This window comes from Prorops nasuta, unplaced genomic scaffold (genome assembly GCF_024137725.1).
Source record: "Prorops nasuta isolate Cenicafe-Biocafe unplaced genomic scaffold, Cenicafe_Pnas_1.2 PNAS00004, whole genome shotgun sequence".
NCBI lineage: Eukaryota > Metazoa > Arthropoda > Insecta > Hymenoptera > Bethylidae > Prorops > Prorops nasuta.
In genome coordinates, this window is record NW_027116801.1 from 11,542,550 (window position 1) to 11,562,314 (window position 19,765).

Consider the following 19,765-nt stretch of genomic DNA (forward strand, 5'->3'; position numbering starts at 1 on the left):
TTACAAAACAGCTTATACTATATAAGAAGTTTATATTGATTATACAAGCGTATACGAATTCGGTTTAAAATTTTATTTTAACTTTTGAATAAGTTTACTAAAATATGGATTACCCTGATTACTGATTACATATTCCACATAATTTTTTTTACTTTATTTGGTTTCCTCTTCAATTTGTCTTCCCGTTCATATGTATATAGTAACTCACCCTTAATGGGGTCATCGTCATATTCAAAAGTAAGAAGCTATGACGTCAACGTCGTCAACAGCTTTTCAGTTTTCACACGTTTTAAACAATAATGGACGGATGGATGACCTGACGGCTGACTGGGCTGACTGCACACTTTCGAGCAAGTTGTTTTAACCTACAGATTGAACGCGGATGAATATAAAATAAAATAAAATTTTGTCCTGATAGCGAGAGGAGAAAGTTTTACAAAATGGAAACAAAGCTCAGAAAAAACAGTAGTAAGTTAAATCTGCAGTGTCTAAAATTAAATATTTATGTTAAGTTACAATAGCGCTGATTTTACCTTTATTATACTTGAACAGTTAAGAGATAAAATTATTTAGTATTAACATCACATCATTTACGAAGTTCATTATTATAAATTTAATAATTATTACAAATATTATATTATAAGTGGAATTTTTTTATAAATTTTGAAAAACCTACAAATACATAACCTACAAATAAATAAGCTATATAATTTGCATACATTTTTTCTCCTTTGTTCTAGCCTGTTTTGGCACGTCCAGGAGTGATACTGGAGAAGATAGAACACATAATACAGATTTACATAATGAAAAAGCTGAAGTGTCTACAAGAAGAGCTTTATTAACAGTTGGTCTCATTTTTGCCTTTTCTCTGACTGCATTATTCTACGTCTACACAAGTTTTCCAGAAATGACTAAGTAATAATAATACTTTCACACTGATATATTTCATGCAATAGTGACATGTCTCGTATTGTTTATTACAGAGAAGAAGCACAATATGTAAAATTGCCATTACATATAGAAGACGCAAAAAATTTAGGAAAATTATTAGGAAGATACAAAGATTTATACTATTGTCAAGTTTTAGCTGGATTATTTACAACATATATATTGTATCCTTTAACAGTACAATTATTTATTTTCCATTTCTAATTTGCAACAAACATTTTTTTTATATTTCCTTACATATTTTCAATAGCTTACAAACATTTGCCATACCAGGATCTATCTTTTTATCCATATTATCTGGATTTCTATTTCCATTTCCGATTGCTCTTATATTAGTTTGTACTTGCAGTGCAATCGGAGCTACTCTTTGCTATCTTCTTTCTTCCCTACTAGGGAGGAAGCTATTGTTTAAATATTTTCCAGATAAAGCTAATGAATGGACTCTAATGGTGAATAAGCACAGAGACAATTTATTTAATTATATAGTTTTTCTAAGAGTTACGCCATTTTTACCAAACTGGTTTATAAACTTAGCTAGTCCTGTGATTGGGGTACCCATGGTTCCCTTTACTTTAGGTACATTTTTTGGTGTAGCACCACCATCATTCGTAGCAATACAGGCAGGACAAACATTGCACAAATTAACATCGTCTAGTGATGCTTGGTCCTGGAACAGTATATTAATACTCTGCATTTTTGCTATACTTTCCTTAGTTCCTGTAGTTTATAAACATAAACTTAAAAAGAAATTTGAATGATTCATACTCATTTGACATTCCTGAAAACAATTTATTGCAGCCTACTGTATACATTTATGTACAAAATATGAGAAGATTTGTATTAGTGTAATAGATACCAAAAAGATTTAAAGAAATTTGTACTATTCATATGAATTTGCAATATAGTGCAAATTATTTCCTTCAAATGTTATTTCTTGGATGCATTCAGAATAATGCATTTGCGCGCATGAAGCACTTAAATTCTATAAAAAAATGCAACATAAGCTATACACCATACCGGCTCCATACGTAACACGGAATGTACCCTATGCCTCTGAGTGCATGAGGGATATGGTACCATTTATAGTGCACCTACGGTATTCAAATAAACTAACTACTCATCAGGTGAAATTTGTTTGATAAGTAAAGAAGTTTTTCAAACAATTTTTACCTCATATTTTTTGCTCTAGCGGTTAGGTTACGACGAAACCGTTCGTCCATGATAAACGGAACACCAAGTAGGACGAAACATTTTAATCAGTACGATCAAATATGTCAAATAATATAAAAAATGTCAAAAAATATTGTAGATCAAAATTGTAATGTTTCAAGGACGAAGCAAAGCTCCAGCAGCTAGGTTATTGATTTTCAGAGCTGAGGATAGTATTCTATTTTCATTGCATCAATTATTTAAAAAATGCTCTATTTAACATAAGCCTTTATTAGAACTTTGATAGTATCTATTGGTCTTCCTGGAAACCATACATTTATCTAAAACATTTTTTTATATATTTCAAAATTTTGCCCTTATTGATTAAAATGATTGATTTTGCATACACTGCAGCCGTTCATTTATTGCCAACCTAAAAATTTTGAATTTATCAAATTTAGTTCATCAGGATAATTGTTATTTGGTTGTATTAATATTTAAGATTTGCTTAATTCAGGACTCCTATTGAGTGCAATCTCTAGTAATTTTCTTTTATTCATCGAACTTTACAAGAATAATCCTCAGGCCAACAAGAAGCTTAGAAATAAGCAATTTTTAATTATTCACTACTTTTTGATGGCGAATTTAATTTAAAAATAATATAGAAGCTTTTATTTTGGAAATACCTGAAATAATTAACATTTTTAGCCTCTCAATATTTGAGTGATCATAGAGCAACACAACACACTCATACACTTATGTTTTCACTAGTTAACAGAGCTATAATTTATCACAAATTCTGTAATATTCATTATAGTATAAGATTCTGTACCTGAAGTTGAAATCTGTTATTTTAATTTAAACTCACGTTGCAATTAAAAATAAGAATATAAGGTATGAATGAAAGTGATTTTGCAAAGTTTATTTCCTTTCTGTTAAATAAAAATATTTATTTAATATCTTCTTTTTATTTTCTCTGTATCTATCATATAATTTTATTAATAGGCACTGAGTAAACTTTCCAAAAAATAGTTCTTGACCAAGCTTTTATCTTGATCTTTCTCGAGGGCCTCAAGGGTCAATAGTCATTCGCACGTATAGCAAGGCCCATGTCAACTGCTGTTGTGCTATGTGGGACCTCGGTGATGGAAAAGGAGAACAAAATTCACGAACTTTTTAGGATGTTTTTATTATAAAAGTATATTATATAACGTTATCTCTCGTTAGATATTATTTAATTTTAGATTGTTGGTTTCGTTAGAAATTCCTCTATTTATACATATAGTAATATGTTTTTACGGTTTTTTAGTCGTTTGTATAATATAAAAACACTTGTTTAAGATTTTTATTTTCGTTTTTGTGAGAATCTGACTTTTACTAGAAACAGCAATTCATGACGTCACTAAAATGCTATAATAAATTTGAAATTGGTCTTCAAATAACGAAGTATCACTGACATCTTCGATCTGTGACGTCGATTGTAGGATTTTATCAACAAAAAGAAATTTGGTAACTTATAGATACAGTTGTAGAATTTGATACAGGAAGACTCAATGGCCGCCAATACCACCAATTATACCACACTGAAAATATAATCCCTTCAAAAGATGCCCTAAAATAACTTTCATTTTGAAAAAAAAGATGTTAGATATTACTTACACGAATGACCTTGCGAAAGCAAGATTGTGAAAGATTTACATTTATTTGTACATTCTAAACTAGGTACCAGTTTTATTAATCTTTCACCACTTGTACAATGTAAAATAACATTACTACATTCTGAAGATGCTAAAGAATAGGGGGGAGAATTAGGCTCATCAATAAAAATATATTTTTCTGTGCTTTGACTCCACCAATCTGGTATTACATTTATCTTTGGAAATAGTTTTCTTAAAATTCTCCATGGTTGGATACGAGTTATTCTCCATGATACATGTGTACCAATACTATTGGAAAAACTAAGATTTCCTTTTTGAAGCATAACATGTTCTATGGTGCTGAAAATTTTGTAATAACATTATAGTACAAGCTTATTTTATAAAAGTGTTCTAAGACGATATCAAATATATATATATATTTCTTATCTAAACACTACTATGTCCTCTGAAAAAATTGCTTTCCATTTCTTTTTAAACAAATATTATAATCATACCTTAAACTCAAATTATTAGAAGACACACTTCTAGCATTATTATCAAAGATTTCTTTATTACTCCAATATAATTTGAATAGATGCTCAAAACCAACACAAATATTTTCTACTTCAGCCTTGGTAAAGGGAACTCCAATGTTAAAAGATCTTGTAATATTGTATCCTGTTAAATCAGGCACTGATTGCACTATGCTACATGGCCAGCAATCCATATCATACACATAAAAATATGGATTTTCTACTAAGCACCATTCATCATAGAATTCTGTAAAGTAAATATTATATAAGTTTGTTTTAAAATAATTATTTTTCAAACATTGTATAAACCCACCAGTTAGAACTGGGTACCGATTGACAATTGGTACAGCGAGCTTTCTAAAAATATTCAGGCCTGGATAAATAGAATTCTGAAGATTTCTTAAAAAAATACAATGAAACCTTGGATGATTATATAAAGTAATCAAACTTATGATTGAAATAAAAAACAATATTAATGTTGTTTTTACGTATCTACAAATAATATGTTTGTTTCGAAATTTGTTCTGGTATTTAGAAGACAATTGCTGAAAACAACTGTCGAAGATTTCATTTGTTTTAGTCGAAGACACATTATTGTTAAATGCAAAACTTCGAATTTCCAGTACATATTTTCTATATTTTTCCAAATCTGTCATATTTTTAAATTATATAGTTATTAAGTAGTAAAATGTAGTCAAATTAAAAGCCATAGTATGGTGTCCAACTGCACTGCCACAATGTCCAATTTTATCTTGATGTCCATTGTCCAAGCAAAAGTGTCACCTCTGGCGGCAACTTATCGAAGCTATGAAACATATAATAAGCAGACGAAACTGTCAACTGACAAAACTAACAACGCAACATAAAATTTAAGATTCTAGATCCTTCTTCAAACGGTCGACTGCCACCGTTAATATATTTGATCAATTCAAAAATCTCTAAAATTGCATTTGCCATTTTGTTTGTTTATTAATTTTTACTATCGATTTTACAATCACATAATACATGTTTGAATTTGCCACCACAATCCACGTCACCTTATTATGTCTGTGTTCGTTTTTATACTGCCAGTATCGGCAGTATAACAGGTATAACGTTCGTTTATAGACTTATACATTGCAGTGCGCTTTTACGGTACTGTGAAGTTTTTATGACGTAATGATTTTGATGTCATTTCCTACTGCGGGTACTGCAGCCAATGAGAACCGCTTTAGTCGCAGATATTCAACATTTGAAAACTTCAATGTTTTTATAACTTTTTATGTCACTTCCTACTGCGAATACTGTACCTGAAAAGGTAGTGTAGCAGGTAGCTGCTGCAGTACAGCAGACGACACCAGCCAAAACACGAGTAAAGGGCATTACATACACGGCAAACACGCAAATAAATGCCATCAACGCAGACCTTCTTATTAATGTGTATGTTGCCGCTCATTTTGATTTCTAGTTGTAGGCTACTCCAGTCAAATTAAGGTTAAAATGCTCAAATATATATGTATAAAAATACTTAAGTTTAGGTTTCTTTATTTTTTGTTTAACGACGGTCTACTTAAGAAAATAAATTTCGCAAAATTTGAAGTCTTAGGGTATGAGCTTAGGGGGGATATATAAGTAAAATTTGCTTTTGACTACTTTTTTTCATTAATATGAACGACGGTGGGATGAAAGAAGGGTAAATAATTATATCTCGACTTCTGTTGACTGAAAAATATGTTTTTTATTTTTTATATTACTCAAAAAAATATCTAAAAATTTTATTTAAAAAGTTATAAATCAAAATGCGAAAAATTGGTATAAGTTAACTTATTTAATTTACAATCTCTTAAGCTAAAATGGTTTTGATTGGACAAATATTCATATGGTTTTTATACATCTCATAATTTACTAGAACACTTTGATTAATTAAATTCTATAATTTTACGCAAACAGAGCATGGACACAGGGCGCTTAAGTTGATTTTGTTCGATCACGTATACACATACTACTGACACCTCTTCAAATAACCAATTAATATACGAAGTTATAAATAAAATACGTATGATAATTGTCCAAAAGCTAAATGATATGGGTTACCATGGATTACTTATATGTATACCATCTAGGCAAGAATACCATGCATTTTAAAAAAACTGTGCTTACAAATTTATTCGCAAGATGGTGTGGAATACAGTTTATTTCAAACTATTTTCATTAAACAAATGTAAAGTCTTTTCCAATCGATTAATGCAAATTGCATGTTTTTGCATATGTATGATAATATTGATAATGTTATTGCTGAGGGATTGAGACAGTTGTGATCGATATCGGCTATTTTTATGTATAAATATAATACATAGCTTATGATTGTAAACTATAATTTAAATGAATATAATTCCCCGGTATAAAACAGAAATATTTTCGAGCTTAAATAATTTTTTAAAATTATACCAGTTAATTTTCTCTTCTTTTAAAGTAATTATTATCAGTCTGGAGTAGACAAAAGGGTATTCATAATAAATTATCAATGAGAAATATTATATTACTCATTTTAACTGATAAGGCTTTGAGAGGGAATGGAACGAACAACAGGCGTCAGGCAGTGCTAAGCAAATGAATGTTAATTTAGATCTGCGTCAATCGTGACAGAAAGAAACTGAATTTGATTACTATTCTTTTACGTATTTTTATGTAATATTATAAATTTAAAAATTAATGAGAAAATTAATCAACACATTTGGTGGTCTTAAATTTAATGGTTGGGATATATTATATTAAGGTTATAAAAATGTGGTAAGTAACATGATAATTATAGAATTTTACATATTTATGTTTAGATGTACAGAAAACAAAATATTAGTAAATTTATTTATTATTATAACTTTTATAGTAAGTTAAAGTTTTTTAATTGGTATAAAAACTTGAAAAGTTCAATTATGTGGTTATGTGATTTTCAGTTGACTGTTTATTACAAAAAAGAATTAAGATGCATTTAAAAGATAAAAGAAACAAAGAACTATCCCAGAAATTATTTAAGCAAAAAGAGCAACAGCTAGCATTACAGGAATATTTAAAAATTGATTATTATTATGCACTGTTTTTCATTGGTACTCTACTTTTATTCATTACATTTTATGAATGTTTAAGATCAGATTATGAAAATGATCTAAGCAAATCCTATTCTGAAATTGTTAATACGAGTACTCAACTATTAAAAAAGTTTAATGAGGAATTAGAAATAAGGCAAACAGAAGTAAAGGTAATGTTACTATCTGCTTTTATTATTTATGCTAAACCTTAGAAGTATATATTAATGAAATCATTATTTTCAGTGCAATGTGATTTCTGATGTATTAAAATTTGATTGTCACCCTGAAAATGGAGCATCAGAATTAAGTTGTCAGGATAGAGGTTGTTGTTGGAAGCCTCTACAGAAGCAAAAATCAAATAATCAAACTCCTTTAAATATTCCATATTGTTATTATCCTAATGGCTGGTCTATGTATGAGGTTTATAATGTTAGTGAGAAAGAAAATGAAATTTATCAGTTTCTTAAACAAAAGAGCCATTCGTTTTATAAAAATGATATTCCTTTGGTAAAGATGGAAGCTCTTGGTATTGACCAATCAACATTGAGAGTAAAAGTAAGTAAACAATTAATATGTAGGTAAATTCATGCAATTGATATTAAAATGATATTTTTATTTAGATTTATGATCCACAAATTAAACGTTATGAACCACCTTGGCCTATTAGACCTAAGATTAAACCCTCTAAAAAAAGAATGCAGCAGAAGCAGTATAATTTTAAAGTGGATTATTTTCTACCTGGTTTTAGCATCAGTAGAACTTCAACTAATGTGACTTTGTAAGTATCAAATTTAAGTAAAATTATTAAACCTATATTTTTTATTTATATTTCTTATTTAGATTTAACTCTATTGGAATTGGAGGTTTCATTTTTGCTAATCAATTTCTGCAAATAAGCTCAACTTTGCCTACAAGCAATATTTATGGCCTTGGTGAACACAGAACAAAATTAAAATTAAATACTCATTGGCAGTCCTTTACTTTATTTAATAAAGATCAACCACCAACTGAAAATGTATAGGTTCAGTTCATATTAATTCACTTATTTTATTGCTTGAAAATTTATTACTTCATTCTTTTAGGCAAATTTGTACGGCTCACATCCATTTTATTTTATTATTGAAGATTCTGGAAATTGTCATGGAGTTTTATTTTTAAATAGTAATGCAATGGGTATGTATGCTCTATCTAAATAATGTATATGTGATAACTATGTAATTATAATGAATTATTCTTAATGGTTTATGTGTAACCAGATGTGATACTGCAACCATCACCAGCCATAACTTTTCGATCTATAGGTGGTATATTTGATATTTACTTCTTCATGGGACCAACTCCAGCAGATGTTTTAAAACAATATTCAGAAATAGTTGGTAAACCTTTTCTTCCTCCTTACTGGTCGCTTGGCTTTCATTTATGCAGGTAACTTATTACTACTGTAATATGCTTAGTATCAATTAATGTTTGATAAAAAAACTTGTTTTATCAAGATTTGGATATGGAAGTTTAGAGAAAACGAAAGAAGTGTGGAAAAGGACAAAAGATGCACAAATACCATTTGTAAGTATTAAACATTGTGTTTGTATTTGTATTTGTAGTCCTTTCATGAAATTCATATTTTTTTTGTTTTAGGATACTCAATGGAATGATTTAGACTACATGGATAAAAACAATGATTTTACATACAATAAAAAAACATTCAAAGACTTACCACAATTCATAGAAGATATTCATAGTGTAATGGATGCAGAAGATACTTTGAAGTTTAATAATGAAACTTATTGTAATGATAGGCATATTTTTTTAGGCAGGAATGCATTACATTCCATTGATTGATGCAGGAATCTCAAATGGAGAAAAGAATAGTACCTATCTACCATATGATGAAGGAATCCGAGAAAAGATATTTGTGACAGATGAATTTGGTAATCCATTTGTGGGTAAAGTATGGAATTTAATTTCAACCGTCTGGCCGGATTTTACAAATCCTAAAACACCAGAGTACTATCGTAGAATGATGAAAGAAATGCATGATAACTTTGCATTTGATGGTGCTTGGATTGTAAGCATCACTTCATTTTTAAATTTATGATTAATGTTAATCCTGTGGTATGTATAATATTTTTCATTTTCTTAGGATATGAATGAGCCATCTAATTTTTATAATGGCCATAAAAATGGATGCTCACAGAACAACTTAGATTATCCTCCATATATGCCAAATGTGGTTGGCAATCTACTTTCATTGAAAACATTGTGCATGAATGCTAAATTAAATTTAGGAAAACATTATGATCTCCATAATCTGTATGGTATGAGCCAAGCCATTGCTACAAATTAGTATGTAACAAATTATATCATTGTTATATAAATTTAATAATGTTCCATAGAAATGTTTATAATTATAATATTTTAGTGCTCTAACACATATAAGGCAGAAGAGGCCATTCATTATTTCAAGATCAACATGGGAAGGGCATGGATTTTATGCTGGCCATTGGACAGGGGACATTTATTCATCTTGGTATGATTAAAATTCTCAAATAATGAAATATTTTGAGGATATTCATTGTTTCATGTATGCACATTCTAGGCACGATTTGAAAATGAGCATACCTGAAGTTTTGGCATTTAGCTTCTTTCAAATTCCAATGGTCGGTGCTGATATTTGTGGATTTGATGGGAATACCACAGTTTCACTTTGCAATCGGTGGATGCAGCTTGGTGCTTTCTATCCTTTCTCGAGAAATCATAATTCAGATTCAACAATTGTTTGTTTTTAATTGGTTGATTTGAAATTACTCAATAGAAACCAATTATTTAATATATAGCTAACATTTATTTTTACAGGAACAAGATCCGGTGGCAATGGGAGAATTAGTCGTGTTATCTTCAAAAAAAGCTTTAAATATTCGGTACCGTTTATTACCTTATTTATATACCTTGTTTTATCGTGCTCATAAATTTGGAGAAACAGTAGCTCGTCCTTTATTTTTTGAGTAAGTTCGATATATTTTTATTCATTGCAATCATTTTTTAGTTATTTATACTAATCAGTACAATTTTATTTTAATAGATTTCCTTTTGATTTACAAACGTACGACGTTGACACACACTTTTTATGGGGTCCTTCGTTTATGATTATTCCTGTTTTAGAAGAGGTAAAGTTGTAAGATTAGTTTAATAGCTTCAGTAACACTATTCATTATTCCTTTGTCTTTATTAAAGGATAAACTAGATGTCTCAGCTTATATACCACGAGGATTATGGTACGACTATTATACAAGGAATTCGTTCTTTTCGATTGGTAAAAATTTTACCTTTGAAGCTCCATTAGATACCATTCCTCTGTTAATTCGTGGTGGATTTATTCTTCCTGCTCAAAAGCCAGGTCTTACTACTGTGGAAAGTAGAAAAAATGATTTTGAATTAATAGTTGCATTAAATCAGTTTTCGGAAGCAAATGGTGAGATGTACTGGGATGACGGTGACAGTTTGGGTAAGTAAATCCGCATATGATTATAATAATAGAATAAAGTGTTTCTTGATATTTATTAATTTTGCAGATGCAATTGAAAACAAGAAATACATCTGGGTTGAGTTTACTACTAAAAATCAAACTTTAACAAGCAAAAATATAGAGAAAACTACATTCAAAGATGATGCTATACTTGGTAACATTGAAATATTAGGTATAAAAAGAAAAGTATCACGAGTTTCTTTGAATGATAATGATATTGGATTTCAATATGAAAACTCAGTAAGTAGACTATAAATATTTGTATAGTCTTGTTTATTTGTACATTTTTATTTACCTATTAAAATTCTTTCAGATTTTGAAAGTTGAAGGATTGATATTAAATTTAAAGAAAGATTTTTATTTGAAGTGGCAATATGAAAGTGATAAAAAAAAATAGTCATTATATTAAATTCTGTATATATTTTCGCGTGTGTATTAAAATCCGAAAAGTTATAAGTTTTTCCTATGAATATATTAGAAATTATAAGTTCTAAATATCACTTATTACAGTGGTGCAATGAATAATATGCGTGAGATAAAGCTCATATATACATATATATATATATATATATATATATACACATACATATATATGTATAGGATATTTCATTTAAATCGTCCCAGATTGTAAACATTAAAAATTTATTCATCTTCGTAAATATAAGAAATATTAATCTCTTTTGTAATGACTTTCTGAAAGTACTTTTTATTCAAATAAGAAAAAAATGTTATGCAACGAATGGGCATTTTTATAGCTGTGATAATAAATAAATATCTACATCCGAGGTCTGGAGCGAATTAAGTGGGACACCCTGTATATAGACTAATATTTTTTATACATTTATAATATTAAATATTGTTCCTAAAGTTGAGAGGTAATAAAGAAATATAATGAATAGACTTAATTATATTTTTGTCTTTATTTAAATAGCATAACATGTATGGCACTAAGAAAAACAATAAATAGCATTTTAATTTTTTTCACTAGGTTCTACATAATAGAGATTGGAAATCAGTAAATAAATAATCGATATTTCTCTGAAATAATGGTAACCCTCGTAACTACTTACATCCAAATTTGTCGGTAATACTAGATAGAAGTATTAGGGGTTCACAAACTTATGCTTAGTGTGTTACTTTATCTATAGCGCAGCGCAACAGAAAAGAACGAAAAAGCAAGAATCTTGATATCGAAAAGTAAACGTTTCTTTTGAATGGTAAATTTTGTCACCTTCGGCCTTAATCTACATTTGATACTTTATGACCTCGATTTGCGTAGATTTTGATCTCACGAATAAATTTGTAAATCAAAGCGATCATTTTTTTTTCCAGTCGGCGCGCAGCGTTCCTGACTCAACTTTATTTCCACCTTATGAAAAAGGCATTTGGTAATATCTTTGGATAATCGAACAATTAACTAAATTATACAAAAAATGTAACAAAAAAGAAATATATAATTTTCAATTTGTACAAAAGCTAGCACCTTCTGGAATAACGAAACATCAAATTATAAATTAGTAAAACGTGCAGTTTGAAAGTTTCACTCAACAAATCTATCTTTCATCATTCTTAATAATTAACGTACAATACTAATGTATGCGTGTATATATAAAATTCTCTGTTTTCTTATCAATATATTAAATTTGCAGCCCCTCTTCATTATTGTCTGCTCACATTTACTTATGTTTATTAAAATTATGCCCTGCCTTGTAACATCTTTTGGTAAGAGGAAAAAGAACATTAATATTCCATATCAAATAATTATAAATTGTTAAACATCTGTACAGTCGATTAAAATCATAACGAAAAATCATTTGCTTATCAATAAAAAACATTTCCACCCTTATTGTCTTATATAAAAGTAAAAAGAAAAATTATGGCAAATTTGAAACTTGCAATGATATTCTGCATAAAGTTCTGCTAGGTATAAATAAGTAAATATAGGTGCAAATATTTAATAGTTATTTTTGTGTACATATACGAATATAATATGGCAAGTAGTTGTCTAACAGTGACTACAATTTGTTACGCAAAAGACTTAGAAAGCCAAGTCTCTTATCATTGTTCTTCTGTTATCTAAAATATACCACTTCCTTGAATTGTATAATGGAGAGAACATTGATTTTCTACCTATTTCCTCCAATATTATTTACTTATTTTCATGTTGCTCTCCAAAAGAAAGTTGATAAAATTGGATTTAAAGAATTTCTGCATTCGATTGCACTGGTAATGAATATGGCAAGTTACAATGACATATGGCACCGTAGAATCATAGTTTTATATCACACATGAATTCTCACAATCGGCTGAGAAAATTATGAAAATTCTACTACAAACGATTACTACTAGTCTTACATTCTATCTATGATTGTTTAAACTTGTCAATTTTGATTACAAACATAAGATGAAAGCTATGGATTAAAAAAAGTTGTTCAACCTATTACCTTTGAAATATCAATAAAAATTCAGTCGATAAAGGTATCTTGTTTGAAATCTGTTAGTTGCTTCTCATGGGACAATTATAAGGAACGTAATTTTACTAAAATGAAAATTTAACTAGAGGAAAAAGTTGGATTTGTTCCAGTCTCTGTACGTTGCTTAATATATCGACCTTAGGCACGTTAATCAGAAGAATTTCGCTGTAAATTGTTAATGATAGGTAATAAATTGATTAAGGAGATATCTACGTGGCAGTCAGGGTTTCCAGAATATCTTCGGCTGATTTTTTCATCTTCTTGAATTTCTCCCAGTGTTCCTTGGGTACGGTCCACTCTAGGAAGATCTCAAGGTTCTTCGTTAATGCTTCGAGCTCGTTTAAATCGTCGTTCACGACGGGGTCCTTCCCAGCCGAGGTCAGAGAGTCGATAAGAACCTCGTCAATAAGTCTCTTGCCGAATCCCAATTCGTCCAGGCGTTCCTGCTTGCTGATTCTTTTAAGAAGAACTGCCAACAGGAGTCTCATTTTTTCCACAGACATGACACGAAACTTGTTTATAGAATTATCTTTGTCGCCAATTTCATTTACAGCTTTGGGATCATCGATATCAGGCTCGGCATCAACGATACAAGACTTCTCGTGACTCTCCAAGTCACTTTTAATCCTGAAAAAGTTGTTGCATTTCTTGCAACAATAAGGATCATTCCTGCCGTGGATGCACTTCATGTGTTTCTTCCAGTGGGGCAGTTGGGTGAATCCAGCATTGCACTCGGCACACTTGAATGGTCTTTCGCCAGTGTGTCTTCTCGTGTGAAGCTTCAGGGCGGTGGAGTGGGCGAAAGCTTGCCAACAAACGAGGCACCTGAAGGGTCTGAGTCCAGAATGCGTTCGTTGATGGACAGTGAGCTGGGACTTTTGGGCGAATCTCTGACCACAGGTGGCGCAGCCATGTGGTCTATCTTTGGCATGGGTCCTCATGTGTTGGGGCAAGTGGCCTTTGAAGGTTTTGTTACAGATTACACAAAGGAAGGACTTTACGTCCCTGTGCAGACACTCCAAATGTTTCTTGAGAGCGTCGCGACGCACGAATCCACGTCCACAAATCTCGCATTTGTGGTCTTTTTGGCCATTGTGCCTTTTCACGTGCAGAGCGAGGTTGGCCGCGCACGTGAACGTCCCGGAGCATAAGGCACAACGGTAGGGTTTTATTTGACTATGCGTTCGACGGTGTTGCGCCAGTTGGCCACCCCTCGCGAAGCTTTTGTCGCATTCCGAGCACTTGTAGGGCTTGAAGCCAGTGTGGGTACGCACGTGTAGCTTGAGGCGTTCCTTCAGTGGAAACTCCTTGCCGCAATCGTCGCACTTGAACACGGGGCCCGCACCGTGTATCACTTTATAATGATTGCGCAAACCACCGGAACCTTTGAACCTCGCGTCGCACACTATGCAACAATACTTTTTCTCGCACGCATCCTTAGGCCCTTGTTCCTTTTGATTTTCCTTGGAATTGCCACTTTCGTCCATTCCTCGCGAGTCATCCGTCAAACGGGCCAAACCAGGAGCGTCTTCCTCTTCATCCTCCTCCTCATCCTCCTCCCCCTCCTCTCTCCCCTCCCTCCTCCTCCCTTTATCGCTAACCACGTTATTGTTTTCCTGCTGCAGCAGTATCGAGCTTTGGATTATCGTATCGATCTTCGTCCGTAGGTCCGTCCCTTTCTCCGAACTATCGTCCCTCGACGAAGAATCCGATTCCTCGTCATTATCGCTTTTGTCCTTTGGATTCTCATCCCCGTTTTGCATCTCCTTCAACAGGGAGCTGTTGTTTATCCTGCCAGTTTTTTCCGTCTCGGTCTGCACCGCGGCTGGGTCGAAGGGTTCTCTACGAAAGACGTACACCTCGTCCTTGAAACAATCGTTCTTGTCCAATTCCAGATTCAAGGTTTTTCCCATGTTTATATACTCGGTGGTTAAATTGCGCTTTATCGCGTAACCTATTCTCGTCACTGTCCTGTGATGGATTATCTCTGCTCTTTTCTTGTTCGACAAGCAAGATTTATTCTTCTTAATCTTTCCATTACGCCTGGTCTTTCTGGGGGCTTTCGAGTGGTCCTTGGTTTTTCTTAATTTCTGGCGCTTCTTCGGGCCACTCGACGCCTCCTGCTTGTCTTTGTCGATTTGTTTCGGAGTCTCTTCGACTTTGTCATCAAAGTTAAAGGTAAGAACGAACTTGTCGTCATCGGCGCGATCGTCCGAGAAGCTTCTCAGAGCTTTGAGAGCATCCGTCACGTCGACATCTTGGAAAATATTGCTCTCTCTGATTCGGGACGGCTGAACCGGAAGCAGCTCCGTCAGCTGAACCTCCTCCTGCTGATCCGTTCCCGACACTTGATTATTCGGCACGGTCTGTTGCATATTGCGATCCTTGCTATCGCCTACTACATTAAAACTTCCTGTCCTATTCTCCGAGTGATTCTCTATTGGTGGTTATTCTTTGAGCCTCGCAGCCTCGAGAGACTTCGACGCTCGTCTCCGGGTATCAAAACATGTCGTCCACTTTTCCTACACTGGCCCGAATTTCTCACCCACTTGCCTATAACGCAAGCTACTCAAGGCTCGGAGGCCCCGGATATCATCAACCTCAACCTCATCGACCCAGGAACAACATTTCCATCTGGATACGTTCCCCTTGAACTTTATCGAAGACCTTGTCACGCGTGGACACAACCCAATCAATTCCACTTTGCACTTATCACGAGTGTACAGTGGCTCCAATTGTAGTACCAATGGACGGGTGAGGCTTCGAGGTTGGGAAAGCGTAGGTGGTGGATCAGGTCGGCCCACTCCTTTCCGCGGAAGCTCTCGAGGCTATGCTGGTACATCCGGTATAACTCGAGCTGATTCGTCGATGGGGCAAAGAGCGTCGAAGAAACGTTCACAGGGGTGTCCGGAAGTTGTTACAGGCGTTTGGTGCTGGCGTTGGAATCACCGCGTCGAGGGTGAGAAGGATCGAACCGGAAACGAAACGACACGACAAGGAATTCTCGCTCTAGGTTGGCGCGACGATCGGACTGGCCGTACAAGAGGCCAGCGTTCGGTTTTAGTTGCTTCGAACGCGATTGCGCGCCTTTTTCCACGCAAGCGCAATCCTTGGTCGATATCGCTTCTGTTCTCTCTCTCTCTCTCTCTCTCCCTCTCCCTCTCCCTCCTTCCACTCCACACCAACGACCCTACAACCCACCCCCTGCTGTCTCCTCACCCTTCTCTTCAAACCCCATGCAACGTACAACTCCCCTCCACTTTGCTCCTCTCGCCTAAAACGTCAGCCCTCCTCAACATCCACTTACACTCAATCTTCGATCGATCCTTGCTCGCTTCTTCCTTATTTCCCTGATATCACCCTTATTCAATTAAACCCCTAATTTCGTTTCGTTATACCTCCTATCGAGAAGAGATCCTTCAGTACTCGTTGCAGCTTTACAACTTCTCCAGCACAGGCTTGGCGCATTGTTTCCTTCAGAGTCTAGCCGTGGACCTCGTCGTTCGAAGAAAGGTGCAGCTGAGACACGACGTACGCTCGGACCGCAGCTCTGGCGAGAAATGTAAGCGCATCGATGTTACTGCTCGCAGTTGGTGATTCGAACGGCTTACAGCCTAACGATTCGGATCCGATACAAGCCTTTTTCACCTTTCAATTTTAAGCTCTTCTGTCTCAGCTTGATAAGATAAAGTGCGCGCCAAAAGATATTTTCTCCTTTCTTTCAATTTTCTCTCCAACGTTCCAGAAGCTGTGTACAGTCTTTGGTCCTTAAAACTATGCTGACTAATCGATGAGCAATCCGTATCCAGGGGGATTTAAAAGTGGATCGTGATCGTCCATCTAACATTGGGCGGTGGTTTGGTGAAATCTAGCGTTATCATTTTATCTTGGTTACATCAGCGTGTATCGAGAATCTCTTGTTTAATTAATCCTTATCTTTGGTATGCAGACATTTTATAATGCTCTTGATTCGCTTTGGCACGATATCACGGTGGTTCAAGGATGATCGGTGCAATCGAATCTCGCCGGAATCGCTGATTCAACTCACTTATCTGGCCTCTTTATTTACGCTTCGCTCTCCCACCCCCTTTCTCTCTCCTATCTCCGTTTCATCCATTTATCTCACCTTTGCCTCCAGGCGATTTACTTTGGTTCGTCCTGACTAGACTCGAAGATTTCCTTACTTCTCTTTCAGCTTAATTTTCTTCGGTTCTCCATTCATGTCACCGTACACCACTCGATTCGTGGGAATTATGAAGGGATCGCGTTTATCGATTATTAATTGTTCTTATATTACGTATATGTTGATACCTCCTGCACCATGATAGAGAGAGAGAGAGAGAGAGAGAGAGAGAGAGAGGGAGGGATGGAGGGGGGAGAGGTAGAAATAGAAAGGAATTAATTATAGCGATCCCTTTGGACAGATGTTTTTGTTAATAGCGCTTGCTTAGCCTCTAGCAGACGGTTCTCTTGATTAGCAATAAGCGAAGGGCCCGCCACCACCATCTGGAAGAAACGACAGTTCGAATGCGGTTAATTTGTTACCCAAGAAAGATTCGACCACAGATTACACCACTTGTACTGTACGCACACTTCCCGTGGGTACGTACCGTGATTTTAACGAGAGATCGACCTGAGGTGATAAATGATCAGTTAGACGTTAATTATTGTCATTATCTATCTACGCTTTACGATTGTTTGCAAGTATAAGCTTTTACGGGAATTATTAGTGGGACGTACGCGCCAAGAGTTGGTTATGGATGGTTCGAGAGCTCCATTGTTGTTGGAATGGATAAGGGAAGGAATAAAAATCTATAATTTTAGAGGCATTGATCGTTATAAGCATATGCATCGCGTGATTAGGAGTCTCCGTCACGTGACCCGATATTCCTTTCCGTCGATTAATTTTTGTCGCAGTAGGGACACAAATAAAAAGTGATTGTTATTATGAAAGAGCAATGAGAAAAAGAGCAAAGTGCTCCTTATACTTTGCGTACATATAATTAAATGGTAAAAACATAACACCATAAGCAGTTGCAAATAAAACTGACAGTATGTAATTTTAAAGTAGGTAAAAAGGAAATTTTTGTGCTTAATCGAGTGGAACGAGGCAAAATTTAGACAATGCTTATTATTTGAAATATCTTAGAAAAAGATTGGACTTGAATTTAAAAACGCGGTGAAGGTTTCAAACGGAAAGTGATATTCCAAATTATTGGAAACCGCTCGCACGCTCCAGCCCGTACAATATTGGCTTTCACATCGAATTTACGTTCGTTTAGACGACGCACGAACGGGAGCTGAATTGATGTATGTATGTATGCGTTGGAACGAAGCGCTCGTATTCGGTGTATTCTCACTGTTGCTCGTTCGCACACATCTACGCACACACACACACCCACGTGCGCACGAGTCAAGTACAAAAACGGTGTGCTCTGGTTTCTGGTGGTGTGGGTCGTGTGTCACCCGTTTGTGCGCATTGAACTTCCCGGCCTCTGAACACATGACTGTCGAGTTTGGTGAGTTCGTTTCGCCGGACACGCAAATTTCCCGCCAAAATCTGTGGTTAGATGAGCGCAAAGACGGGGAGAAAGGGTGTTTTTCGACAGGGAGAGGAATTAGAGACCGACTTACCAGGTAGGAAGAAAATTACGGATGAGATCGTCGAGGATGAAAGAGCAGCTTCCTCGGGAGCGTCTGGCAGGCCCTACCCTCTCGTCGCCATCTTCGATGTGCTTTAAGCTCGCAGCTCGATCCATCGCCGATGAGTATAGTAGTGAGTATGTACGGAGTATATCGTGACCGGGAGAGAGAGAGAGAGGGAGTGAGAAGGGTGGAGGCGGCGGTGGAGCTATGATAACGCTTCAGAGTACCCCGTTTCACCGCAAGATGGCGACCTACCGCCCAATTCTGTAAATCCTTTCCAGTATTTCCAAGTTTCCAACGAATATCGATTTTCTCTCTCCTCGTTGTCTGCATACATGTATCCTCACCAAACATATATATGTATTCAAATCTTTTATAAATAAAATTTCATCTTCATCTACGCTAATTTTTTAGTTTTATTTTAAAATACGATACTCGAGATCTTTGTTTTGAAATAAATGAGGTTATTTTTGATGGAGACAATTATTATAATAACTTGCAAACTTGTCGTATTAACGGTTATATTATTAGAGAATACTTGTTACATTTTTATAATCACGCGTGGCAATTTAATCTATTTCTGTATTGTTAAGGTTTAATAACGATATGTTAAAGTGATACCTTTATGGATAAAATACCGGCACAAATGATTCTATATTACGATTTATAAATCTATGAATGGAATACAATGGAAAATATAAGCCATTTAACATTCACGCTTTGACGATGCAGCTTCTCATGCGTCAGGCTTTAAATGGATGCAATGATTTCGATAAAGTAGGTCAGTAGT

The 19,765-nt window shown here is 34.4% G+C and overlaps 4 protein-coding genes across 4 annotated transcripts; 2 read left to right on the forward strand and 2 right to left on the reverse strand.

The window, feature by feature from the left end:
* The first annotated feature begins 119 nt into the window (after positions 1 to 119).
* On the forward strand, positions 120 to 3,054 carry stas (Transmembrane protein stas). The gene is made up of 4 exons (XM_066725297.1): positions 120 to 468; positions 741 to 915; positions 984 to 1,112; positions 1,199 to 3,054. Exons 1-4 carry the CDS (start codon positions 441 to 443, stop codon positions 1,704 to 1,706), a joined length of 840 nt encoding a protein of 279 aa, XP_066581394.1. The 5' UTR covers positions 120 to 440; the 3' UTR covers positions 1,707 to 3,054.
* Positions 3,055 to 3,270: 216 nt separating this feature from the next.
* On the reverse strand, positions 3,271 to 5,300 carry LOC136772367 (uncharacterized). The gene is made up of 4 exons (XM_066725296.1): positions 4,581 to 5,300; positions 4,250 to 4,514; positions 3,757 to 4,094; positions 3,271 to 3,680 (listed from the first exon to the last, which is right to left on the reverse strand). Exons 1-4 carry the CDS (start codon positions 4,921 to 4,923, stop codon positions 3,589 to 3,591), a joined length of 1,038 nt encoding a protein of 345 aa, XP_066581393.1. The 5' UTR covers positions 4,924 to 5,300; the 3' UTR covers positions 3,271 to 3,588.
* A 1,187-nt stretch (positions 5,301 to 6,487) lies between these two features.
* Positions 6,488 to 11,755, forward strand: LOC136772639 (lysosomal alpha-glucosidase-like). Its single transcript, XM_066725742.1, has 19 exons — positions 6,488 to 6,645; positions 6,720 to 7,036; positions 7,201 to 7,502; positions 7,576 to 7,887; positions 7,953 to 8,110; positions 8,173 to 8,347; positions 8,415 to 8,505; positions 8,589 to 8,757; positions 8,826 to 8,895; positions 8,968 to 9,072; positions 9,143 to 9,397; positions 9,473 to 9,675; positions 9,752 to 9,859; positions 9,929 to 10,106; positions 10,186 to 10,334; positions 10,412 to 10,496; positions 10,564 to 10,834; positions 10,902 to 11,095; positions 11,169 to 11,755. The coding sequence occupies exons 3-19, from the start codon at positions 7,230 to 7,232 to the stop codon at positions 11,250 to 11,252; spliced, it is 2,880 nt and encodes a 959-aa protein (XP_066581839.1). The 5' UTR covers positions 6,488 to 6,645; positions 6,720 to 7,036; positions 7,201 to 7,229; the 3' UTR covers positions 11,253 to 11,755.
* Positions 11,756 to 11,760: 5 nt separating this feature from the next.
* LOC136772640 (zinc finger protein 37-like) lies at positions 11,761 to 19,218 on the reverse strand. The gene is made up of 2 exons (XM_066725743.1): positions 18,964 to 19,218; positions 11,761 to 17,835 (listed from the first exon to the last, which is right to left on the reverse strand). Exon 2 carries the CDS (start codon positions 15,702 to 15,704, stop codon positions 13,539 to 13,541), a length of 2,166 nt encoding a protein of 721 aa, XP_066581840.1. The 5' UTR covers positions 15,705 to 17,835; positions 18,964 to 19,218; the 3' UTR covers positions 11,761 to 13,538.
* Between the last annotated feature and the right edge of the window lie 547 nt (positions 19,219 to 19,765).